Consider the following 21,487-nt stretch of genomic DNA (forward strand, 5'->3'; position numbering starts at 1 on the left):
TTCACTCTGTTTATTATTTTCCATTTATCCTACAAATAGCTTGTCTGTTCACCCATTCCCTAGTTGCTGGGCAGCTGCCTGTTCCCAGTTCTTTTCTTACCACAAAAAAGTGCTTGCTGATTCACAGATGGTTGAGCTGCTTAACTAAGCACCTGAACAAAAGGTGATCTTATCGCCTTCCCATTTTGTTGGGTGATCTAGTGCATAAACCATTGGACCTGGAGTCAGGAAGACCAGACTTTAAATCTGGCCCCTAGCTCTGTAACCCTGGGCAAGTCAGTTTCCTCATCTATAAAATAGAATAATAATAGCACCTACCACCCAGGGTTATCATGAAGATAGAATGAGAGAATATTTGTAAAGTACTTTGCAAGCCTTAAGATGCTATATGACTTCTAGTATAGTTATTATTATTAATTAATTATTAAATTTATTTTCTTTTCACTTGAGGGTGCATTTCTTTTTCTATGTCTGAATGGGGTATATCGTCTTTCTCAAATCATCATCTAATATTCCTTGTTCATTCCTCCTTGAATCTCCCTCATACTCCTTTCTCCTCCCCTCTGAATAATTCCATCTGCCCCCTTCTCAGGAGTGAAGGGAAATAGTGGGGGTTTTAGAACCATTTCGACCCCTTAATTCAAATAATGATCACCATTACTTTTATTATTAACCCATACTGAAAGAATAACAAAGGATCCCAAGGAATTAGGGTTGAGCAAACACACATCTAGTTAATTATCTCAATTACATTTTGTGCTATTTCAAGTTTTTAATCAAAAAAGAAATAATTTCTATATCCTGAAGTAATCAGCAATGTCATGTGGGAGGTGACTTTCCATGCTGTAGCCTGAGTATGGAGCCAGGAAGACCTGTATTCAAATCCCACTTCTCAGACACTTACTAGCTGTGTAACCCTGGGCAAGACATCTCACTTCTGAGTGCTGAAAAATGAAGGGGCAGGGAGTGAAGGCCTCTCAGGTCACTTCCAGCATGAAATCTAGGAGTCTATGGCCCTGGGTATTTCCTTTTCTAAAACAAAGGAAGAGAAGAGGCTGAGTTGTTTTTTTTCTTTTTCATTTGATTTATTTCATTTCCTTCCACCAACAAGCATATTTATTTCAACAGTTCCTTTTGGAATTGTAATGGCATAAATCTCTCCTTCTGTTGATTTCAATTTAATGAGAAGACATTCCCAACCACTTTACTGGCCTGTAAATCTATTTCCATAAACAGCATATTTCAGTCCACTCAGATTTTTTGTAATATGTTCTTTCCCTTCATCACTTCCTTTATGCTCCCCACTTGCAGGCCTGGCCAGAGGACTGTAGATGATCTGGAGATTATCTATGAAGAACTGCTTCACATTAAGGCCTTATCACATCTTTCCACAACAGTAAGTTGTTTTTTCAATTCAGTAACGTTTTTGAGTCAACAGAAATGGTCGGGGGATGATGTGTGTATGAGTAATATTTCATTGGTACTGTTGTTCCCACGCCCTTTACAAAAGCCGTGTGTGCCAATACAAAGAATCAATCAATGAATGAACAAGCTTGCATTTGTTAAGTGCCTACTGTGTGATAGGCACCTGGGTTAGATGCTAGGGATACAAAAATAATGACATAATTATTACTCTCAAGGAATACATCTTACATTCTGATGGGCAAGACCACAAATAAATACGTAAGTATATACGGAATAATTACCAATAAGTATAGAATAGTTCAATAAAAGTTGGAGAAGTATAAATTGAGCACTGAAAATCATACCTCAAGGGAGCAAAAATAATGTGGTAAAGTCCAAAATACTCAAAAAACTGATTTTTTAAAGAGTGTAAACTCCATGAAGGCAGAGACTGTCTTTCTATTTGCATTTGTATTTCCAGAACTCAGCGCAATTCTTGGTATGCAGTAAATGTTTAATAAATGCTAGTTTGACTGGTTTTTAAATTAGCTCTTATAGGAGCTTTAAGAAAGGAAAGGAAAATTCACCCTGAAGAAGCAGGCAGCAGAAAAGTCTGTGGACCAAGAAAGCATAAAATTAGCATCACAGTAAAAAGCAAATATGATATAAATAAGCCTGCCTTTTCTGAATTGCCTCCTCTCTTTCTTTTAGGTGAAACGAGAGTTAGCCGGGGTTCTCATCTTTGAGTCCCATGCCAAAGGAGGGACCGTATGTAAGTGAGGCCCCCTTGTTGAAGGTGCTGACTAGTTAGGGATTCTTAAAAGCATACACCCTGAGAAGCTATTTGCAGAGTCTAGTAGCCATTTGGGAGAGAAGGGAGGGGTGGTACATGAAGCTTTTCTATTTCTGGCTCTCAGCTAGAATGATTTCTACCAGTCATTAAGATTCTAAAGCATTTGGCCTACAAGTGCTCTCACTTCCTGTCTAGATTGGCTACAGAAGTTGTGAGCAAAGCCTAGAGCATGGGGGAGCGAAGCAAGTTACCTCTATGATTCTTTTACTGTTGTTGCTGTCCAGTTGCGTAAGACTCTTTGTGACCCCATTTGGAATTTTTTTTTTTTTGGCAAAGATGCGAGAGTGGTTTGCCATTTCCTTCTCCTGCTCATTTTACAGAGAGGAAACTGAGGCCACAAGGTTAAGAGACCTGCCTAGGGTCACACAGCTAGTAAGTGTCTGAGGCAGGATTTGAACTTAGATCTTGTCTACTGTGCCACCTAGCTGCCCCATGATTCTTCTAGGGAGGGCTCTAAACTAGCTCTCCTTGCCTACCTCTGCCAATAACTAGCTATTGTAACCTTGGGCTCTGGTCATTCTCACTCTCTGAAGCTCTTATTCTTCGTCTGTAAAATCCTGCAGTTGGAATAGATGGTCTCTAGCACTGAGAGTTTAAGGGACTTGACTAGGGTCACATGTGTCACAGGGGGGGACTCATACCCAGCTTGTCCTGACTTGGAGGCTAAAATTTTATCCACAATGTAAGGGGTTATTAACCTTTTTTTCCTTTATTTTTATGTGACGGACCCCTAGCCAGTCTGAGGAAGGCTGACGACCACTTCTCAGAATACTGTTTCTAGTTCTAATATTTTTGTGACTCCATAGTTCTCCAGTTGCAATGATATACAAAACCCTCTGCTCCTCCACATACTTCCACCCTTTAAGCTCTCTGTGTCACAGTGACCTTGTTTGTAAAGTGGGGATAATAGTCGTATCACTGGCCTCGCAGGGTGGTTGTGAGGAATGTGCATTATAAGCCTCAAAGTGTTAGATAGAATGTCCCAAAAGTCTTAGGGCAGTTAAGCTTCCAACTATCCTCAGACTTTTAGGACACCCCATGTAAATGTGAGCTTTTGAGTCATAAGAACTCACGCTCATCAAGTGCTTAGAGATCATCTAATCCAAGCCTCTTATTTTCAAATGAGGAAACTGAGGGCTAGAGATGTTAAGTGATGTTCCCAATTTGACACAGCTGGAGTCCAGATTTGAACTAAAATCCTTTAACTCTAAATCCAGTGCCAGCGGAGTCAGGAAGAACTGAGTTCAAAACCTATCTGGGACACATACTAGCTCTATTACTCTGCGCAAGTCACTTACTCTCTGTGTGTCTCAGTTTCCTCATCTATAAAATGGGGATAAAAACAGCAATTACCTCCCAGGGTTGTTGTGAGGTTTGAACGAGATAATAATTGTAAAATGCCTGGCACAGAGCAAGAGCTACAAATGTTAGCTATTATTATTATTGATACCGTAATATACTTTTTATATTTCCTTCACAAACTATAAATTTTTTAAAATTCTCTGGAGGTATACTGCTTTTCCTGCTTTATGGAAAGTAGCATTCATCTAGAAAATGAAGGATTACTAGTAAACTGATATTTAAGAAAAAATAAATTAATGAATGAGTGAATAATAGATAAATAAATAGATGACAAATGGAGAAATGTTTCTGTTTCCTTTATATGTATTAAACTTCAGTACATCAAGGACCCATGATTTCATGATCATGGGTATTCTTTTTCGCTCAATTTTTCTATACCATGATACCCTGTGGCATGAAAGCATTTATACTTTTATAACCTTAACATGACCTGGCCAATGTCTTAACTATAAGCCTCTCCATACGGGTAGGCTGGCCCTCAGTCAATGGTCACACCAGCCTCAGTGGTCTATACTTGAGGCATTTCCAGCTTGGATAGAACCTACCAGGCTTATGGTCTGAGTCTAGAATAAGGATCAGCAAACCATGGCCCCCAGGTCAAAGCTGGTCTGCTGCCAGTTTTGGTAAGGTCCTCAAGCTAAGAAAGGTTTTACATTTCTAAATAAAACTTTGTTGTATTTTAAGACTTACAAACCATTCTTAGCTCACTGGCTGTACAAAAACAGACAGAGACAGAATTTGGCCCTCATGTGATAGTTTGCCAACCCTTATGCTAGATAAATAGTTATTAAGGGGAAAAATACCTGGACTAATATTTGAAAGTTTATGACCCCCCCCCCCCACACCAGTATGAGGTACCAGAGTAGGAGGTTGGTGGAAGTCCAGAAACATTTTATTTTTATCTACTTGAATAGGTTAAAGTTTTCTAGTAATGTTTTTCCTTTTGGAATAAATGTATAATGTCAGGGTGTTGATTTTTTAAAAATCATAATTGGATAGGCTGCAATTTATATTGATGTACTTCTATTATTATTATAAGTATTTTCTTTCTTTTCTACTTTTTCTTGCAGTGTTTAACCAGGGTGAAGAAGGTACCTCCTGGTATATTATCCTAAAAGGATCAGTGAATGTAGTCATTTATGGCAAGGTATTTTTCCCCCTTTTTGAAACCTTAATATGCTCCATTTGCTGCTGTAATTGTAAGAATTAACACCAAAGTACTAGCATTGAGCTTGCAACAACACTGTTATCTGATTTAATAAAGAGAATATAGCTTCTCTTATAGAAATGATCCCACTTTATCATAGTGCTGTATGGTATTATCTTTTCTGGTGCTCTCCTCCCTGTTGATTATAGTGTATGAATTTCTTAAGGTAGGTCCTAGACCATGTGAATATAACTCAAGGTGGTTTCATCTGTTGGAGAAAGCTAATTTAAAACAGTGTAGAGAGGAAAATGAAACTGAATTCTTACGAAACACCCTCCCTCAGGCACCCTGAGACAGGTAGAACTCAGTAAAATGCATCTATATTCTTATTGCTTGAGCACCAGATAGACTACAGAGGCTCTGGGGGTGGGGGTGGTGCTCTAACAGCTCCTTTAGAATCTCCCATTGTGTTTAGGGAGTGGTGTGCACCCTACACGAAGGAGACGACTTCGGGAAGTTAGCCCTGGTAAACGATGCGCCACGAGCGGCCTCCATCGTCTTACGAGAAGATAACTGCCATTTCTTAAGAGTGGACAAAGAAGATTTCAACCGGATCCTAAGGGTGAGTGGAGAGCAGGCCCCTGACGGTGGGGAATCCTATCTTTGTATGGTCACTAAGAACTCCTTTCCCCACAAAATTCATGTATATTTTGAATCTGACAAATTAATTCTCTGGGAACAAATCTCCGTTATGACAAATTCAATCACATTTTGAAAAAGAGAGAGAAGAACAGATTTAGAAAGATAAAGTAGAAGGGGATAGTGGAAAGACCACTGAACCACCAGCCCTTAAATGGTCAGGATTAAAATCCTGTCTCTGTCCCTTAAAATACTACTCAGTATTTTATGTATGTAGCATATAGTAATATGGGCAAGTAACCTAACCTCTCTGGTTAACTTACCTCACCTGTAAAATAAGGTGCCCAATGCAGGATATTTGATTCATGTGAATATAAAAAAATTCCTTTGTAAAATATTAAATTAATGTATTTAGTTGCATTTGGAATACACACATATACATATACATATGTGTACATATACATATACATACATAAATTCATATGTGTGTATGTGTGTGTGTGTCTATATATATATGTATATATATATATATATATATATATATACACACAGGATAGATAAGAGGCCTCTTAGGTCCTCTTCCAGTTCTATCTTATAGAAGGGCAACAAAAAACGAGAGAAGAAATGAAACCTCCACATGATGAGAAGCAGCAGCATATAGTTGGGAGTATACCACAACCAATTCGAATTGTCATGAGAGAGAGAGTAGATGGTTAAATTTTCAGTGTGAGCATTTAGATTTCTGCAATCAGCAAAGGCTACAAATCAGAGCTTGATTTATTATTTAGTTAACTGTCTAGAAGACTTAAGAAAGCTATAGAGAAAATGTTAATAATGCAGATGAAACTTAAGAGTGTGTCAAGCCTACTTTTTTCCCCTTGGAGTGCCACTTGTTAAATATTGACCAGTATGTCCACCCCTGCATTTAGTTCATTATCATCCTCCTCTTCCTCCTCCTCCTCCTCCTTCTCCTCCTCATCATGGCTAGCACTAACATAGTCCTTTAAGGCTGACAAAGTACTTTGCAAATGTTATCTCAATCTAGCCTCACAACAACAAGGGATAGTAATACATTTTACAGATGAGAAAACTGAGACTAAGAGGTTAAATGACTTAGCCAAGGTCTAAGCCCAGTGCTAGAAGCCTGTACTTTCTGCTCTTTTCCCCATTTGGTAGGGACCCTTCCTTCCCCACCACCTTTCTGTATCTCAGTGCCCTGCTTTCTAACTCTTCCTCTCGTGTAAATGAGAAAGGACCTGATATGAGGTAATTCAGCCTTCATGCTTACCATTGTCTCTACTCAGTACCTCACTACCTCTAGTGCAGGACCCAGGACCTTCCTGATCTCCCTGCCTTCTCTTATCAAACCCATAAATAACCCGCCCTTCATCATTTAGGTCAGAAATGAGCTGGAGAAGGAAATGGCCAATCATTCCAGTATCTCTGCCAAGAAAACCCCCAATGGGGTCTTCATGACACGACTGAAAATGAGTGTTGTTGTCAACACTCTCAACAACAACAACGCTGTCGATGTGAGATCATTGCCCATCAACCAGGGAGTCCACATACTGTTTGGCCCTAGGTTCCAATCCTGACTCTGCCATTTACTGCCTGTGTGACCTTGAGCACATCATTTGACTTCTCAGGGTCTCAGTTTCGCCCTAAGCTCCCTTCCAGCTCTATAGTGAGGATCCTCACAAGCCCCATTTGAATGTCTGAATGGTTTCAAGTATTTCTGTCATTTTCTAAATAAATGGCATTGGTATGTGATGTGATTTGTATTTCTAGGATGTTGAGGCGAACACAGTAAGACTTAAAGAACATGACCAAGATGTCTTGGTGTTGGAGAAGGTCCCAGCAGGAAACAGAGCTTCTAATCAAGGAAACTCACAGCCTCAGCCAAAGTATGTTTTCATCCAACCCTGCAATTGCCAGGCAGTGATTAACCTTTGCACGTGGTATCATCATCTCTATAATAGCATATTCTCCTCTGTGGAAGATCGCTGGGCATGTCACTTTTCTTTTTAATTTTTTTAATATGATAGACTAAATCACACGTCTCATAAATCATAATGTATCAATTTCTGACTATGTATAAGGTCTAGTGCTATCTGAAATCACTCTCTAAAGAATATCGCCTTAGACTAAAATCTCTCACTCTTTGCCATACTTTAGAGAGATGCCTTTAAAGAAGAAAACAGGAGAGAAGGGAGAGAAGAAAGGGTATCAATCATCTAAGAGGGCCAGTAGGTAACTGTACAATAGGAAGAAATGAGGTTTCGCTCAGAAATTTGGGAATGCAAAGAAGCATTATTGTTTTTGTCAACAGAATGGATGGCTAGAATTAGAATTCAGTGTTTAGAATTCCGTCTGCTGAGCACGGGACAGTAGGTGTTAGTGATTTTTGTCAACACCCACCTGCCTGTTAAATTCAAAACTACATCTGATTCTTATTCCTCTGACCCTCTATCTGACTCACAGTCTCTTAAAAAATAATCTGTTTTAGTTCTGCTTTTATCTGCATCTTCCTACACAAGATGTCTATCAAATGTGTTTGCTTTGCAGGTTTATAAGATATGTTTGGCTTCCTTAGTAGACTCTAGAAACATGTTTTTATAGAATCTTAAAACATTCCTTCAGAAACTGAAAAGGCATATTCTAATATGGAGATGAGTATTAAATTTGTGAATGAAAGCAAATTCATGTACTAACTAGGAGAAATATCACCAAATCCTTATGCGGCCAGAGGGAATGAATTGCAAGTATTTTCATAGGCATACTGAACAAATAAGGACCATAGAGTCACAGAATGCTAATAGTTAGAAAGAACTTTCAAAGTCATCTAGTATTACCTCCCCATTTGTAAGATGAGCAAATGGAGGCTTAATGAGATTAGACTGTTTGCTTAGTCCCTCAGTATAACCAGGACTAAAAATGGGAAATCCAGACTTTGCCAACCCCCCCCCCAAATAACCAATATAAAAACCTGTTTTCAAGCCTTCTCTGATACATGTAAACCATTATAGCACATTATAATAGCATCACTATGATGTAAAAATGCCAGTATAAATTTATTTTTAAATATTAGGAATCGTTTCTAAATCATGGATATCTGTACAGTTAAAGTATCAGCCTATTAAAACAAAGACAAAAGTCCCTATGAAACTCAAAGAATAAAAATGAGAAGCTATGGTATATACTTGAGGCAACTCCAACCTGACTTATTTAAACTATCTGTTGATTACCTCAGAATGGGAAATGGATAAAAGAAAAGACATTGGCACCACTATTATATTTCCTAATCAAGTTTAACTAATGTAACCAGTTGCCACAATGAGGAAGCTGAAGCAGCCCAACTTGATTTCCTTGTTAAGCAGAGATATACTACAACCAAGAACACCAAATTAGAGTAGACATGCATTTATACAACTTTATGGAGAAGGATGGTGAAACATTATCAACAATATTCTTTCATAAAATAGCAAGGGGAAGTGGAGTGAAAATCAAATTTGCTAAAATCTTGATGGGAGTAAATTTAGCACATGTTCCTCCTCAACAATGAGAGATATGACTGGAAGAAGAACAGAAAACAAATGAAATATAGAAAAGATCTGTAAAGATTTTTATAACAAACCCTTTTCTCCATCAATTACAGTGGAGCCACCACATTTGGACTCTAACATCACAGTCCCTGATGTGCTTCATGAAATGGCAATACAGAAAAGAAAGATGAGAAGAATGGCTGGACTAGACCAAGTTTACAGACAGGAGGTCTGTGCTGAAGATAACATAATTTTGAGGTTGTTATGTAATGATTCTAAAAATATTTAAAAGAGGGGAGAATAGCAAAGGTTAAAATCTAAGTTTTTTTTAACTATCACCTAAAAAAGTGATCAAGAGAAGATTAATAACAACTCAACCATTTGCTTTCTTTGTCATCTCTACAAAGTTTTTAGGAGGATATATGTACAGCAAGGGAATCCTTGATGAAGGAAAGAGAAGGGAATAGGCAGGGTTTCATAAATGATATTCTATAATAGACAACATTTTTATAGTCACACATTTGACTGAGAGTTGTAAAGAATTCAGAATCTACTGTTTATTTCTTGTTAATTATAAAATGCATTTGATTTGATATGGTAAAACTCCACCTTAGAGGCTCTCCTCAAAAAAAAGCTGTCTTTCAGGCATATATCAAAATCATACAAGATTCTTGTAGTATCTTGAAGTATCTAACATCAGAAATAGCTTTGTTTGATAACCCGCTGGTTATTAATACCAAACAAGGCATAAACAGGGAGATAGTATTCACTATATGTATCTACTACTTTCATGGACAGAGAACGTCTACTACAGAGTCCAAATGGAAGAGAGATTCCAAAGATGATGAGGTACTCTAGGTGTTCCCATTTGTGGATCACATTATATTAAGTATACCTTGCAGAGCCTCTTCAAGAAGATTCATAGTGATTCTCTAAAGAGTTCAGTGGAACCATGCACATAGGGAAAATCAAGTGAATAAAGATTGCCTATCGTCCAGAATGACATTCATTTGGGTGGACAACTGATAGAGGTGTTCCATCAGTATGTATATGATAGATAGATAGATACATCACATATACAGGCCTGGGAGGACAGCAGGCTGAATTGCCTTTAGGAAATTGCACAATAGTACAAAGGTAGAGAACCAGGCCTGGAGTCATAAAGACTTATCTTCCTGAGTTCAAATCTGGCCTCAGATTCTTACTAGTTGTTTGACTCTGGCAAGTCACTTAACCTTGTTTGCCTCAGTAAAGACAGGAGGCCTCCAAGCCAGTAAGACCCACCTCTGACATAAATTGACTATGTAATACTGGGCAAACTATTTAACCTCTCAGGACTCTGTGATACTCTCTATAAATTGCAGAGAAGGTGCCAACTTATGTTTATAGAGGAAATTTCCTCTGCTAAGAATTTCTTACATGAGTGAAATCATAGGTCCAGGCCTTATCCTTAACCTTTTAATAATCTCAACCTTTCCCGAGAAACAAAGACCCATCTTATAAATAATAGTATTCCTCCAATGATTCCATATGACTACAAATCATATGATGTCTCTATCTCCTAAGAATTAAAGCTGAGAGTCACCCAAAAGGCAATGGAGAAGTACCTGGTGGGCATGAGCAGACTGTAATACATTACAAATGAAGAAACGTTCAAGAGAAGTGGAGTGAAGGACAGTCATCAGAAAGATGCCTGACTGAGAAGGAAGAGCTAATCATGTGGCAAGAGCACAAGATAACTGATGAACAGGCCAAATGCTCTACTGGTACCCATGCAACATCAAGAGATATTGAGGAAGGAGCCAACCCAGAACATTGGGCAAACCTCTTTTGGAGGATTTATGGGAACATAGAGATCTAAGGGTCATGTAGGTTGAGAAGATAGCATCAGTGTCTGTCTGCACTGTTGGAGGGAATCCACAGATCTTCTGAGATCACAGATCCATCAAAATGTCAGAACATTTTATGGCCTGTACTTCTTTGTCTTCCAAATACAGTCTTTGAATGAGCCTCGACCTCCTGGAGGATTAAAAACAAAGAGACATTTTCTAGTTTGTGTTGAGGCACCTGCTAGTGATTTTCTTCAATCCTAAAAATAAAATTGAACCAACTACCCAAGACATTTTTACATTCTAGTGTATTCTTTTGTAATGATCCTGATATCATAAGGAGCCTTGTAAGTGATTTGTCTTTTAACCATTAGACTTCTAAAAATTGACCTGAAACTCTTGAGTTCCAATTCTTCCTCTGGCTCCGGTTGTATTGCCAAGAGTGAGTCCCCTCAAACTCTCTGAGCCTCAGTTTACTCTTCCAAAACTGAAGATATTAGTGCCTGCATCTTCTGTCTTACACTTCTACTGTGACACTGAAGGAGCATGTAAAAGGCTTCACAAATGTTAAGTTTTAAAGTGCTATGTAAATGTCCGTCATCCTCATGGCTCAGCCTCTGCTCCTGTGTGGTCATCTCTCAATTATTTATGCTCTTGGAGGGGGACCATAGAGTAGAGCTTCTGAAGTAATAGATAATACAAAATTATATTTACCTTTATAATAAACAGCATGATTTTTTCCTACACTTTTAAAATTTCCCTCCAAAGTTATGATTTTGGTCTGTTTTACGTCAGTTTATTTGTTTTTTAATTACCTTGCATTCTCAAAGCTTATACCGGCTAATAGCGAGAAAAGCCATCCAGAAGTAGATAGAAGGAGCCAGTGTGGAACAAAAGAATTCCTATAAAACAACCACATACGGATGTTCCAGATTTGATCTGGCATTAGCCAGTCTTCTCTTCTCCTCCAAACCTCTGTATTGAATTGCCTGAATTGTACCGGGACTTAAATGTGTTATTGCATCGCCCTCTAGAACATTATTGATCTCTTAGTTCTCAATCTTCTAATGTTTGGCTTTTCTCCAGTTCCTTTTAGTCCTTGCAGCCAAAGAGTTTGGTTTTTTGGGGAAAGGATGATCAATCAGAAAATCTGCTTCAAATGGTTTCCCCATTACCTTTTAGTATGGTTTTGTCAAATTACTTTATCTCTCTGTAAAGTGAGAGACTATTGAATTAAAGTTTCATAAGGTTCTTTGAATTTCTCCAATTTAAAAACATCTTTAATACACCACAAATTATTATACGACATTTTTTCTGCTTTGGAAAAAAACTGACCATTTTTTTTTCCTTCTCCAGGTACACTGTGATGTCAGGGACACCTGAAAAAATTTTAGAGCATTTCCTAGAAACAGTACGCCTTGAGCAACCTTTAAATGAAGCGACAGGTGTGTTTTCATAATTAGACACATCTATTATAAATGTTTATAGTGAAACAGGATGGGCCTGAACCAGAGTTCAGTCTGATATTTTTAAGCCTGACTGGAATGTCAGTGGTGATTGGAATGGTAGAGATTTCTCTTTCTCTTGCTTCTCTAGTGCCCTCTTACTCTCCCTCCCTCCCTACCTTAATGATGCTTGCAGCTACCTAAATTTAAACCATGCATGTGAGGGGTTGCCTTACACAATTCAAAATTTGCTCTAATCAGTATGGATTCTTAGACAGCTTCAGAGTGTAAGGAATCTCACAGTGGGATGGACCGGACCCCCATGTATGTTGCAGATGATGAAGACACTCTCAACATCGAACTAACAATTCAAAATTAGGAAATTTTGTCTTTTCTTCATTACCAGTTTACTAAGTGGCTCTGTTCAAGTTACTTAATCTTAAGTCTTTGTGCCAAGCGGAGTCTACTGCTTAGGCAACATGGCATAACAGGAAATTGGAGTCAGAATACCTGAGTTAAAATGGGTCTATTCAGCTTACTACCTAAGTGACCTTGGGCAAATCATTTGACTTCTTAATTGCCTTAATTGCCTCATCTGCAAAACAAGAGGGTTGAAGTAGATAATTCCTCAGGTCCTTTCCACCTCTATGATCCTGTGAGTTCATATTTGTTTCAAAGAACAAAGCTCTTTGTGATTACAAAGTACATTTTCACAATTAAATTTGCCAACATCCTTGCAGGATGACCTATTTTTGTTATTGTTTAACTGCTCAAAACATCTTTGGCACTTCTTATTTCCATCTCCTATTCCATTTTCTATGTCTGTAGGCAGACGCCCTGACACTCCATTCATACAAATTAAAGAGGGAGTTATGGGACAGAAAAAACGTACCTGCTGGATGCCAGACCATATAACCTACTAAATAAATCTAAACAGGATAACCCAATTATCAGAGATGTGTAGGTCCATACTTCAAAATGTTATGATTTCATCAGAGTACTCTCCTTACCCCCAAGCCCCAAATCATACCCCGCTCTGTGACTTGCTTACTACATAGTCTTCCAAAGTTTCTCTGAAAAATATATTACCCTAAAACACAACCTGATGCTGATCTTAATTAGGTTGGTACTTGCACACCCAATCCATCACCAAGCCTGAGCTCAGAGCTTTGCCAACATGGTAAGGACTACTGTAGCTTGTGCTCCACTGACATAGCTTTTGAGAATTCTTTAGGGTGACCTCCGTGTCAGGAGGAGGTATTAGAGTGGGTAGAATATTAATGGCATTTCAGTTGCATGTCCATAAAATGCTACCTTTTCTCCCTCTAATTTGGCTTTTATATGTGGCATTTTATTTGTGTGTATATATTCATATAAACACATATATAAATACACATATGCACATATATATATATGTGTGTGTGTGTGTGTGTGTAAATACGTATATATATATATGTATATATATATATATACATATATATATATATATTGGAGAGGGGGTGGTAGAGTTAGGTGGCAAAATATAAATTGTTGGACTTGGGAGTCCATATGACCTGAGTGCAAATCCTGTCTCACATACTTACCAGCTATTTGACCCTGGGCAAGTTTCTTAGCCTTTCCCTACCTCAGTTTCCTCATTTATAAAAACAGATATAATAATAACACTTAGCTCACAGGGCTGTTGTGAGGATTAAATGAGACAATACATGTAAAGCTCTTTGCAAACCTTGGATTGCTATATAAATGTCAGCTTTTATTCTTAGCTATTATTTATGTTTATTTGATTGTGTCATAGGTTTCATGGGTATATCTACATCTCTCAGTTTGGTACAAGACACAGACCTCTCTATAATCTGAATATTGACTGAAAAGAAAGTTTCTGTTTACATTGGCAAGTACCTTATCTAAGAAGAGATCTGTAAGGTTTTTACTGTCTATGAAAAGAAAACAGTGCCTTTCCTTTTAAGGTCTCCTCTGAAGGGACTGTTCTTTTAAGGAAATTTAATTTTATTGGCTTTTGAACAGTAAAGAGTAGAAGTCAAGAAATCAATCTATTTTGTGGTTGTTATATAGATCATTAACCTTGCCTCTGACCAAAGAAAAGATACAGAATGTTCTGATTCAGTCCTTCCAAAGTAAGAAAATGCTACATAAAGTACAGTTGCCCTGATTTAACATTTCAATATCCTTTTCTGGGAAGACTCTGGTATTAGGCCAGTATTACAAGCAGTTAAACAATATAGGAAATTTTATGCACCAGAGTTATTCCTAAAAGAAAGACCTGGACATAACAAACATATGCCTAAAATGCACCAAAGAACTGGGTTAAGTAGTAGGACAAACTGACATTCATTCATTAAGTCAGTCAATGTGCAATTATTAAATACCTCTTGTATGCCAGGCACAAACATTTATCAAGTCCCAAGCAATAATCTGACAAATGAAAATGAGTCTTTTTGTATTTTTTTGCTATAATTTGTCAGTTTTTTAACTTTGCGTCAATATTCATTTATTGCATTATTTTGATGTTTTAAAACCATGTGTCTGATCTGAGAAACAGAGTGTCATTGTATTCCATTCACACAAGGCTAGAAGCCTATTAATTAATCAGACAATAATTTTGAATACATAAAAAAATTAATACCAGTATGAACTCTACTCTTCCTTTTCTCCTCTTCCCATTTTGCTTTTCTGGTATTGTCTAGATTTACATAAAGAAAAATTATTTGTTTATCATTTCAACTTTGGTCTAGATTAGATAATAAAAATTATGAATATTGTACAATTATTCAGTACAGAGACTTAATACATGTTTGATTGATTTCCTGATGTTCTTACACTTTTTCTCAGTGATCTCATTACCTCCCATGGATTCAATTATCATCTATATCTACAGGGAGTCCCAAAGTCTTAATGTAGTTTTAGATTCTGATAGCCTAAAACTGCACCAAGACTTTTGGGACTCTCATCCATATTTATACATTTGTGTATACACATATGTATGTATATTCATATATAAGTATGCATACATAATGCACATGCATGTATATGTGTATGTGTATGTATGTTATACCTCAACTGTGGATAGACCAAGCCCTTTGTTTCTTCAGTAGGTTCTTGATAAACACTTCATGGATTTGGGGGAAGTTGCTCCTAAGACAGTACAGAGAAGCTATTTTTTTTTCTACTTGGAAAGCTTCTATTTGTCAGTGTTAGAGCTCCCCTTACTGACATGGAAATAATTCCGAAAGTAGACCTTTTTCTCAGATTCTCACCACATATTTCCTTCTAAGACTTTAGGGATTTGATGAAGCATGCAGCATCTAGATCACATTTAGAGATTGGGGAGACCTTAAAGCTTTTAAGTTACAAACTCGAGTATCTACTCAGTAAGTGCCTGACTCCAAGTCTAGCACTTTATCCACTGTGCCTCCTACACTATAAAAAATAGTGCATATGATGAATGCAGAAAAGCATGGGAAGACTTACATGAACAGATGCAATGGTAGGATTTGAACCCAGGGCCTCCAACTCTAAATCCAGAATTTCTCCACTGTACCACACCGCCTCCTCAATTCCTGGGCATACAACAGAGGGGAATATTTTAGGGTTCTAAACATTCACCATCTGACCAAATAGCTTTGGAGATAAGTGAGGGGTTAAAAAGAGGTCAGTGTTACAGACAAGGGATGCGAAAGATGAGGAGTAATGTATCATAGGCATTTAAGACTCATTATGTCCAATATGTAATTACTCCTCCTCCTCTCAACACTACTCTTTCCAAACTTATGAATAAGGGATTAGGAAAGAACATTACAGTAACTGTAGAAAGACAGGTTCACTAATGCACTACTGGAGGGGCAGTGAATTGGTTCAATCATCTGGAGCCACTTGGAATTATGCAAAAGTGACTAAAATAGTCAGTCTTTGACCCACAGATCTCACTGCCTCAAGGAATAATAATCTTCAGGGAAGTTCATGACAAAAATAAAGGTCCTCTATCTGCCAAAAATATTTATAGCAGTTTTTATAGTAGCAAAATATTGGAAATAAAGTAGATGGCTAATTTTTGGAAAATGGATTGTTGATGATGATGACAATGATGATGATGACGATGACTACGATGATTAGCTGACATTCATATAGCACTATAAGGTATTCAAAGTACCTTATAAATACTATGTAATTTTATCCTCATAACAACCTTTAGAGGTTTCTTCTTGTTGTTCAGTCATTTTAGTCATTGTCCAACTCTTCATGTCCCCATTTGGGGTTTTCTTGGTGAAGATACTGGAGTGGTTTCCCATTTCCTTTTCCAGTTCATTTTACAGATGAGGAAACTGAAGTAAACAGGGTTAAGTGACTTGGCCAGAGTCGCACACTTAGTAAGTGCCTGAGGCAGAATCTGAACTCACAAAGGTGAGTCTTCTGACTGCAGCCCCATCATTCTATCCACTGTGCCATCTATGAAACATGGGAGGTAGATTCAATTATTTTCCCATTTTACATATGAGGAAATCAAGACAGATAGATAGTAAATGTCTGAGACCAGATTTGAACACAGATCTTCCTGACTTCTGACTTCCTTTAACCATTGTGCATACCACATTATAAAAAATAGTGCATGTAATGAATGCAGAAAAGCATAGGAAGACTTATGTGAACAGATGCAAAGTGAAGTAAGCAGAATCTGGAAAACGATGCACACAAGAGCTACAATACTGTGAATAGAAAGACCAATGACAAAATTTAAATTTTGGCTGTGACAGTTTATAATGACTAATCCTAGCCCCAATGAGTATGAAACACTGATATTGGACTTGAGTGATATGTTGGTTTGCTAGGCTATTTTTCCTCTTTTTTATTTGTTCTTATGAAAGATAATTACAAGGAGGGAAGGGAAGAAGTATATTGGGAAATTTAAGTGACATAAAAACCAAGCAGAGGCAGTTTCATAATGTAGTGTTAGAGTGAGAGACTTGGAGTCAAGAAGACCTGAGTTCAAAATCTGCCTCAGATGTTCACTATCTGTGGGACCCTGTGCAAGTCACTTAATGTCTGTCTACCTGAGGTTCCTCATTTTATGGGCACAATAATAGAACCTACCTCTCAGGACTGTTGGGAGACTCAAATGAGATATCATATGTAAAACTCTTTGTAAACCTTAAAGCATGATTTAAGTACCAGCTATTATCATTGTTGGGGCAGCAACATGGCGCAATTGATAGAGCACTGGGCCTGGAATGAGGAAGACTCATCTTTATAAGTTCAAATCTGCCTCAGATGCTTACTGGCTGTGTGACCATGGACAAGTCACGTAACTCTCTTTGCCTCTGTTTCCTCATCTGTAAAATGAGCTGGAGAAGGAAATGACAAATCACTCCAATATCTCTGCCAAGAAAATCCCAAATGGGGTCGTGAAGAGTTGGACATGACTGAACAACAACAAAAATTATCATTATTATTTTTATTAAAGATGAAATAAGTAGTATTAACTCCTGTAAATGGAAGGCACTCTCTAAATGCAGTGCTGAGATATATCATAAACCCTTCAGAGTTGCAGAGTCCATCCCCATAATTAAATTTTCTGTTATACTTGTGAAATGAGGTGTCTTATTATTTACTACTTTAATTTTTTCAATGCTTCACCTTTGTGGTTCATTCATTGGAGTAACTTCCCTCTGGTGGAGGGAACTTTGGCAGTTTGGGGCAGCCATGGGGAGCAGCGGCATTCAGGCTCGCAAGCCTTGCTTTTGTGCTCCTCAGGTCATTCATTTGCCTGTTCATTAATTCATCCATTCATTCAGCAATGATTTCTTGAGTGTTGGTAACAGCAAGCACCCTGGCACATCCAGGATGGGCTGCTAGCACAGGTTCTTTGATCTTCTTTTAAAGGAAAGGCAGCTTTTTAAAGGGGTCAACAATCTTACTTTAATTACATTCACTAGTTCAAGAGGAAGGTCAGTTCCCTAAATGTGGAGAAAATACAAGCAGAGAAATTAGCACAAAGGCCAACAGATAGGGCTCCAGCTGTCTGATCAAAGTAGTACAACATATACCACTGGATCAGGGGAGCACAGATACATCTGAGTAGTCGGGGGGCTCTAAACAAATGGCTACTCAAGAGTCCCATCCAGGGAATCAAAAGGTCCTTCTCATAAGCAAACCCCCAAAGCAAACTACCAACCTCAGAATATATACACATTTCTCGGAGCCAGAAGGCATCACAACCCTTCTGACTCAGTGCCTAATTAGCTTGGTACCAAAAGGTACTACAATCAAGCTTCTCCTAAGCAAGTTCTCCCTTTAAGCAAGTTCCTCTCCCAGTGGGCTCTATGTGACTCAGGCCGTATCATAGCTGTGATTGAACACATGTGGTCACATAGGTCTACTAATGGATGGGGAAGATCTTCCTATTCCATTAATATTACAGTGTTTGATAAATGCAAGATCCAGATCAAAGCAAGAAGACTAGTGACTGCTTCTCAAGATATCTTGGGACTATGCTGTGTTCATAAATTGAGAATCTTTCTATCTCCCAGGCCTATCCATGAGCTGTGTAAAGCTGCATCCAAAACAAATTTCTAAGAAACATTGGAGTAAGAACTACAGATTACTTAGTGTTTTTAGACAAAGGATTTTTACAAGAAGCTAATTCTTCTATTCTGTTCTTGTTTTCTCCCTCCAGATTCAGTTTTAAATGACTTCATCATGATGCACTGTGTTTTCATGCCCAATTCTCAGCTTTGCCCAGCCCTGGTGGCCCAATATCCTTTTATTTTGAAAAGTCACTTCCCCTAAGAACTACCTTTCGCAGAAAAGATTCACAATCACCACGATGCCCTGTAATCATCTTCTGGTAAGTCGTGACCTCAGGTCGAGGTTTGTACTGTAAGCCTATACTAAAATCCAGGACTTTTCCCCATTCACAGAACTTTGGAGCTACCCACAATGACCCTAACTATCATGTACTGGGGGAATTCCCCAATTCATCTATACTGATTTCAGGAAAGATGTTGATGATAATCACATTGGATAAGAAGACATGCATGGGCTGTGGTCTGTCACAGCATAGTGCCTGGCACATAGTTGGCACTTGAGAAATGCTTGTTGACTGATTGACTAACTATACAGGTGAAGGAAGTACCAATGATCCATAATAAAACATGACTCCATGGATGTTTTGAAATACTATCCATTAACTCGTTTTATACATAATGAAATGTAGTGAATACCAGTGATTGCACAGGAAGAAAATGGAAATTGAATCCAGAAGAATGTGCATGACTGCATAGGTGGCAAAGCCCAGGGGCAGGGGGTGGGGGAGAGAGAGAGAGAGAGAGAAAGAGAGAGAGAGAGAGAGACAGAGAGAGAGAGACAGACAGAGAGAGAGAGAGAGAGAGAGAGAGAGAAAGAGAGAGAGAGAGAGAGAGAGAGAGAGAGGGAGAGAGAGAGAGATGTATTCAGAATGGTTTTCTGACTCAGTGGTGTCATTAACTGCTACCACATCATCTCTGGGCTCCCCTTCTAGAGATAGAATGACAACTCTTAGGCTTTTACAGAAAAGTGATATTACTGCGAATTCCTGATATGCTCAGATAGCCAGATGTGGAATAGCAAACCTAACAGTGTAGTATTATTCTTGCCTTTCTATTTGAGCTGTGCATCATTGGGGAGAGTAGTCATATCAATTAGACCACAGATCCATGGATGTATTGGAGTTTATCACAATCCCTCTTTTCCCTTCTTAGATATGTGTCAACTACCTTATCCTTTCACTAATGATATTTTACTCTCATATTGATTTTTTAAAAAATACTGTACATTTTAATAGTGAGACTCATTGTCCCTCATAGAAGACAACTTGGAAATGGTTTTTGTTTTAGGCAATTGCTTAAGGTTCATTAGTGGAGTTGGTTGAGAGGATATTAACAAGTCCCACATCCCAACACTGAAATATGAAAGGGGTAATTTACCACTAACGGCAACAAAATTTTGAAATTAAAAGCAAGTTGACTTTAGGTAGCAAAATGTGTTGAAGAAGAGAGAATGGCTTTCACTGATATTCCTTTCCTTGTTTCAAAGCAGTCCAATCACTGTTGACATGCAATTTTTTCTTTTTTTATTACAATTAATCTGCCTGATTCTCATTTTCCTGCATACCCATAATTCTCTTTGAAATCAGCAGAATGCATGAGGGTGAGAGATTTGAGCTGAATATGTTACTCAGTGGGAGCTGCAAGAGTGAGATTTGAGTGTTTATTTGTCTGGGAAACTATCTTTCCAAATAATGACAGCTTAATGAGACTTACATATATAATATGGTCTTTCTGGCTCATATTCAATTTTTCTGAGACAAATGGACAATTCCATGCTCACACTGTTCTCTTTTAACTGTACACATAGGAGTCATTATTAGACTTGGGGTTGTAGGGAAGACTAAAAAACACCTTTGAGAATAGGCATTTTCCTTGCCATAGTTGGCCAGTTTTGTATAAACATTAACCAAAGGAAAACACAATCAAACTATGTGCAAGGAGGAATATAGGAAAAGCATTTTTTCCCTTTTTCAATCTCAAAACTCCAATATTCAAGCTTAGGCATTTTATAAGTTTAAAAATTTCATTTGTCCTCTTGCTTTTTTATCTGATCTCTTACAAAGATGCATGTTAGGATACCTACATCACTGTCTTTCTTAAAACATAAGCATCTACTGGGTGAGTATCAAATTAGCTTTACTCTAAGTACAATGTCATGTCCACATAGGAATTTAATAAATACTTTGTAATGGAAAAAATAAGGAGAAAAAAAACAGGAAATGTGAGCAACAAAATCAAAAGGTAAATTGACACTAAAGTCTGATTGTCATATTCAGTGATACTAGAAACCTAGGTGTTATCTATACCACACCATACCCCGTATTTCTCGACCCCTATAGAATCCTTAGATCTCTGGTGTAAGTTAATGCCTGACATCAAAGAGACAACAAGATTAACTTAGAAATGCATCTTATATGACAGAGTTTTATCATGTATCATGTATTTTGTCATGTATCATGATACATAAGTTGCAAGTGATCCTTTTAAAAGATCCCTGCAGAAGTTTCTTGTAGGATTGAATAGAACAACAGCAGTTCCTATGGTCAAATACCAGCCCTTCCCCCTTCCCCAGTACCTCTGCTAACCTTAAGTACCTATGCTGGTAGCAAGGCCCTTGCACACTGGATACTGAACTCAGGATCATTTCCTTGCATCCCACCAATCTTT

General features: G+C 37.9%; 1 protein-coding gene across 4 annotated transcripts in view; it reads left to right on the forward strand.

Annotated features, from left to right (window-relative positions):
• The window catches only part of RAPGEF4 (Rap guanine nucleotide exchange factor 4), a 257,949-nt gene that overhangs the window by 172,696 nt on the left and 63,766 nt on the right, over window positions 1-21,487 (forward strand). For all 4 annotated transcript variants that reach the window (XM_036744587.1, XM_036744589.1, XM_036744588.1 and 1 more), the window contains 7 exons: window positions 1,312-1,396; window positions 2,116-2,176; window positions 4,690-4,766; window positions 5,242-5,388; window positions 7,194-7,309; window positions 12,133-12,221; window positions 18,910-18,988. In XM_036744587.1, the coding sequence (XP_036600482.1) occupies window positions 1,312-1,396; window positions 2,116-2,176; window positions 4,690-4,766; window positions 5,242-5,388; window positions 7,194-7,309; window positions 12,133-12,221; window positions 18,910-18,988 (654 nt within the window). The remainder of the gene's footprint in view (window positions 1-1,311; window positions 1,397-2,115; window positions 2,177-4,689; window positions 4,767-5,241; window positions 5,389-7,193; window positions 7,310-12,132; window positions 12,222-18,909; window positions 18,989-21,487) is intronic.

Source organism: Trichosurus vulpecula, chromosome 2 (genome assembly GCF_011100635.1).
Source record: "Trichosurus vulpecula isolate mTriVul1 chromosome 2, mTriVul1.pri, whole genome shotgun sequence".
Taxonomy (NCBI): domain Eukaryota; kingdom Metazoa; phylum Chordata; class Mammalia; order Diprotodontia; family Phalangeridae; genus Trichosurus; species Trichosurus vulpecula.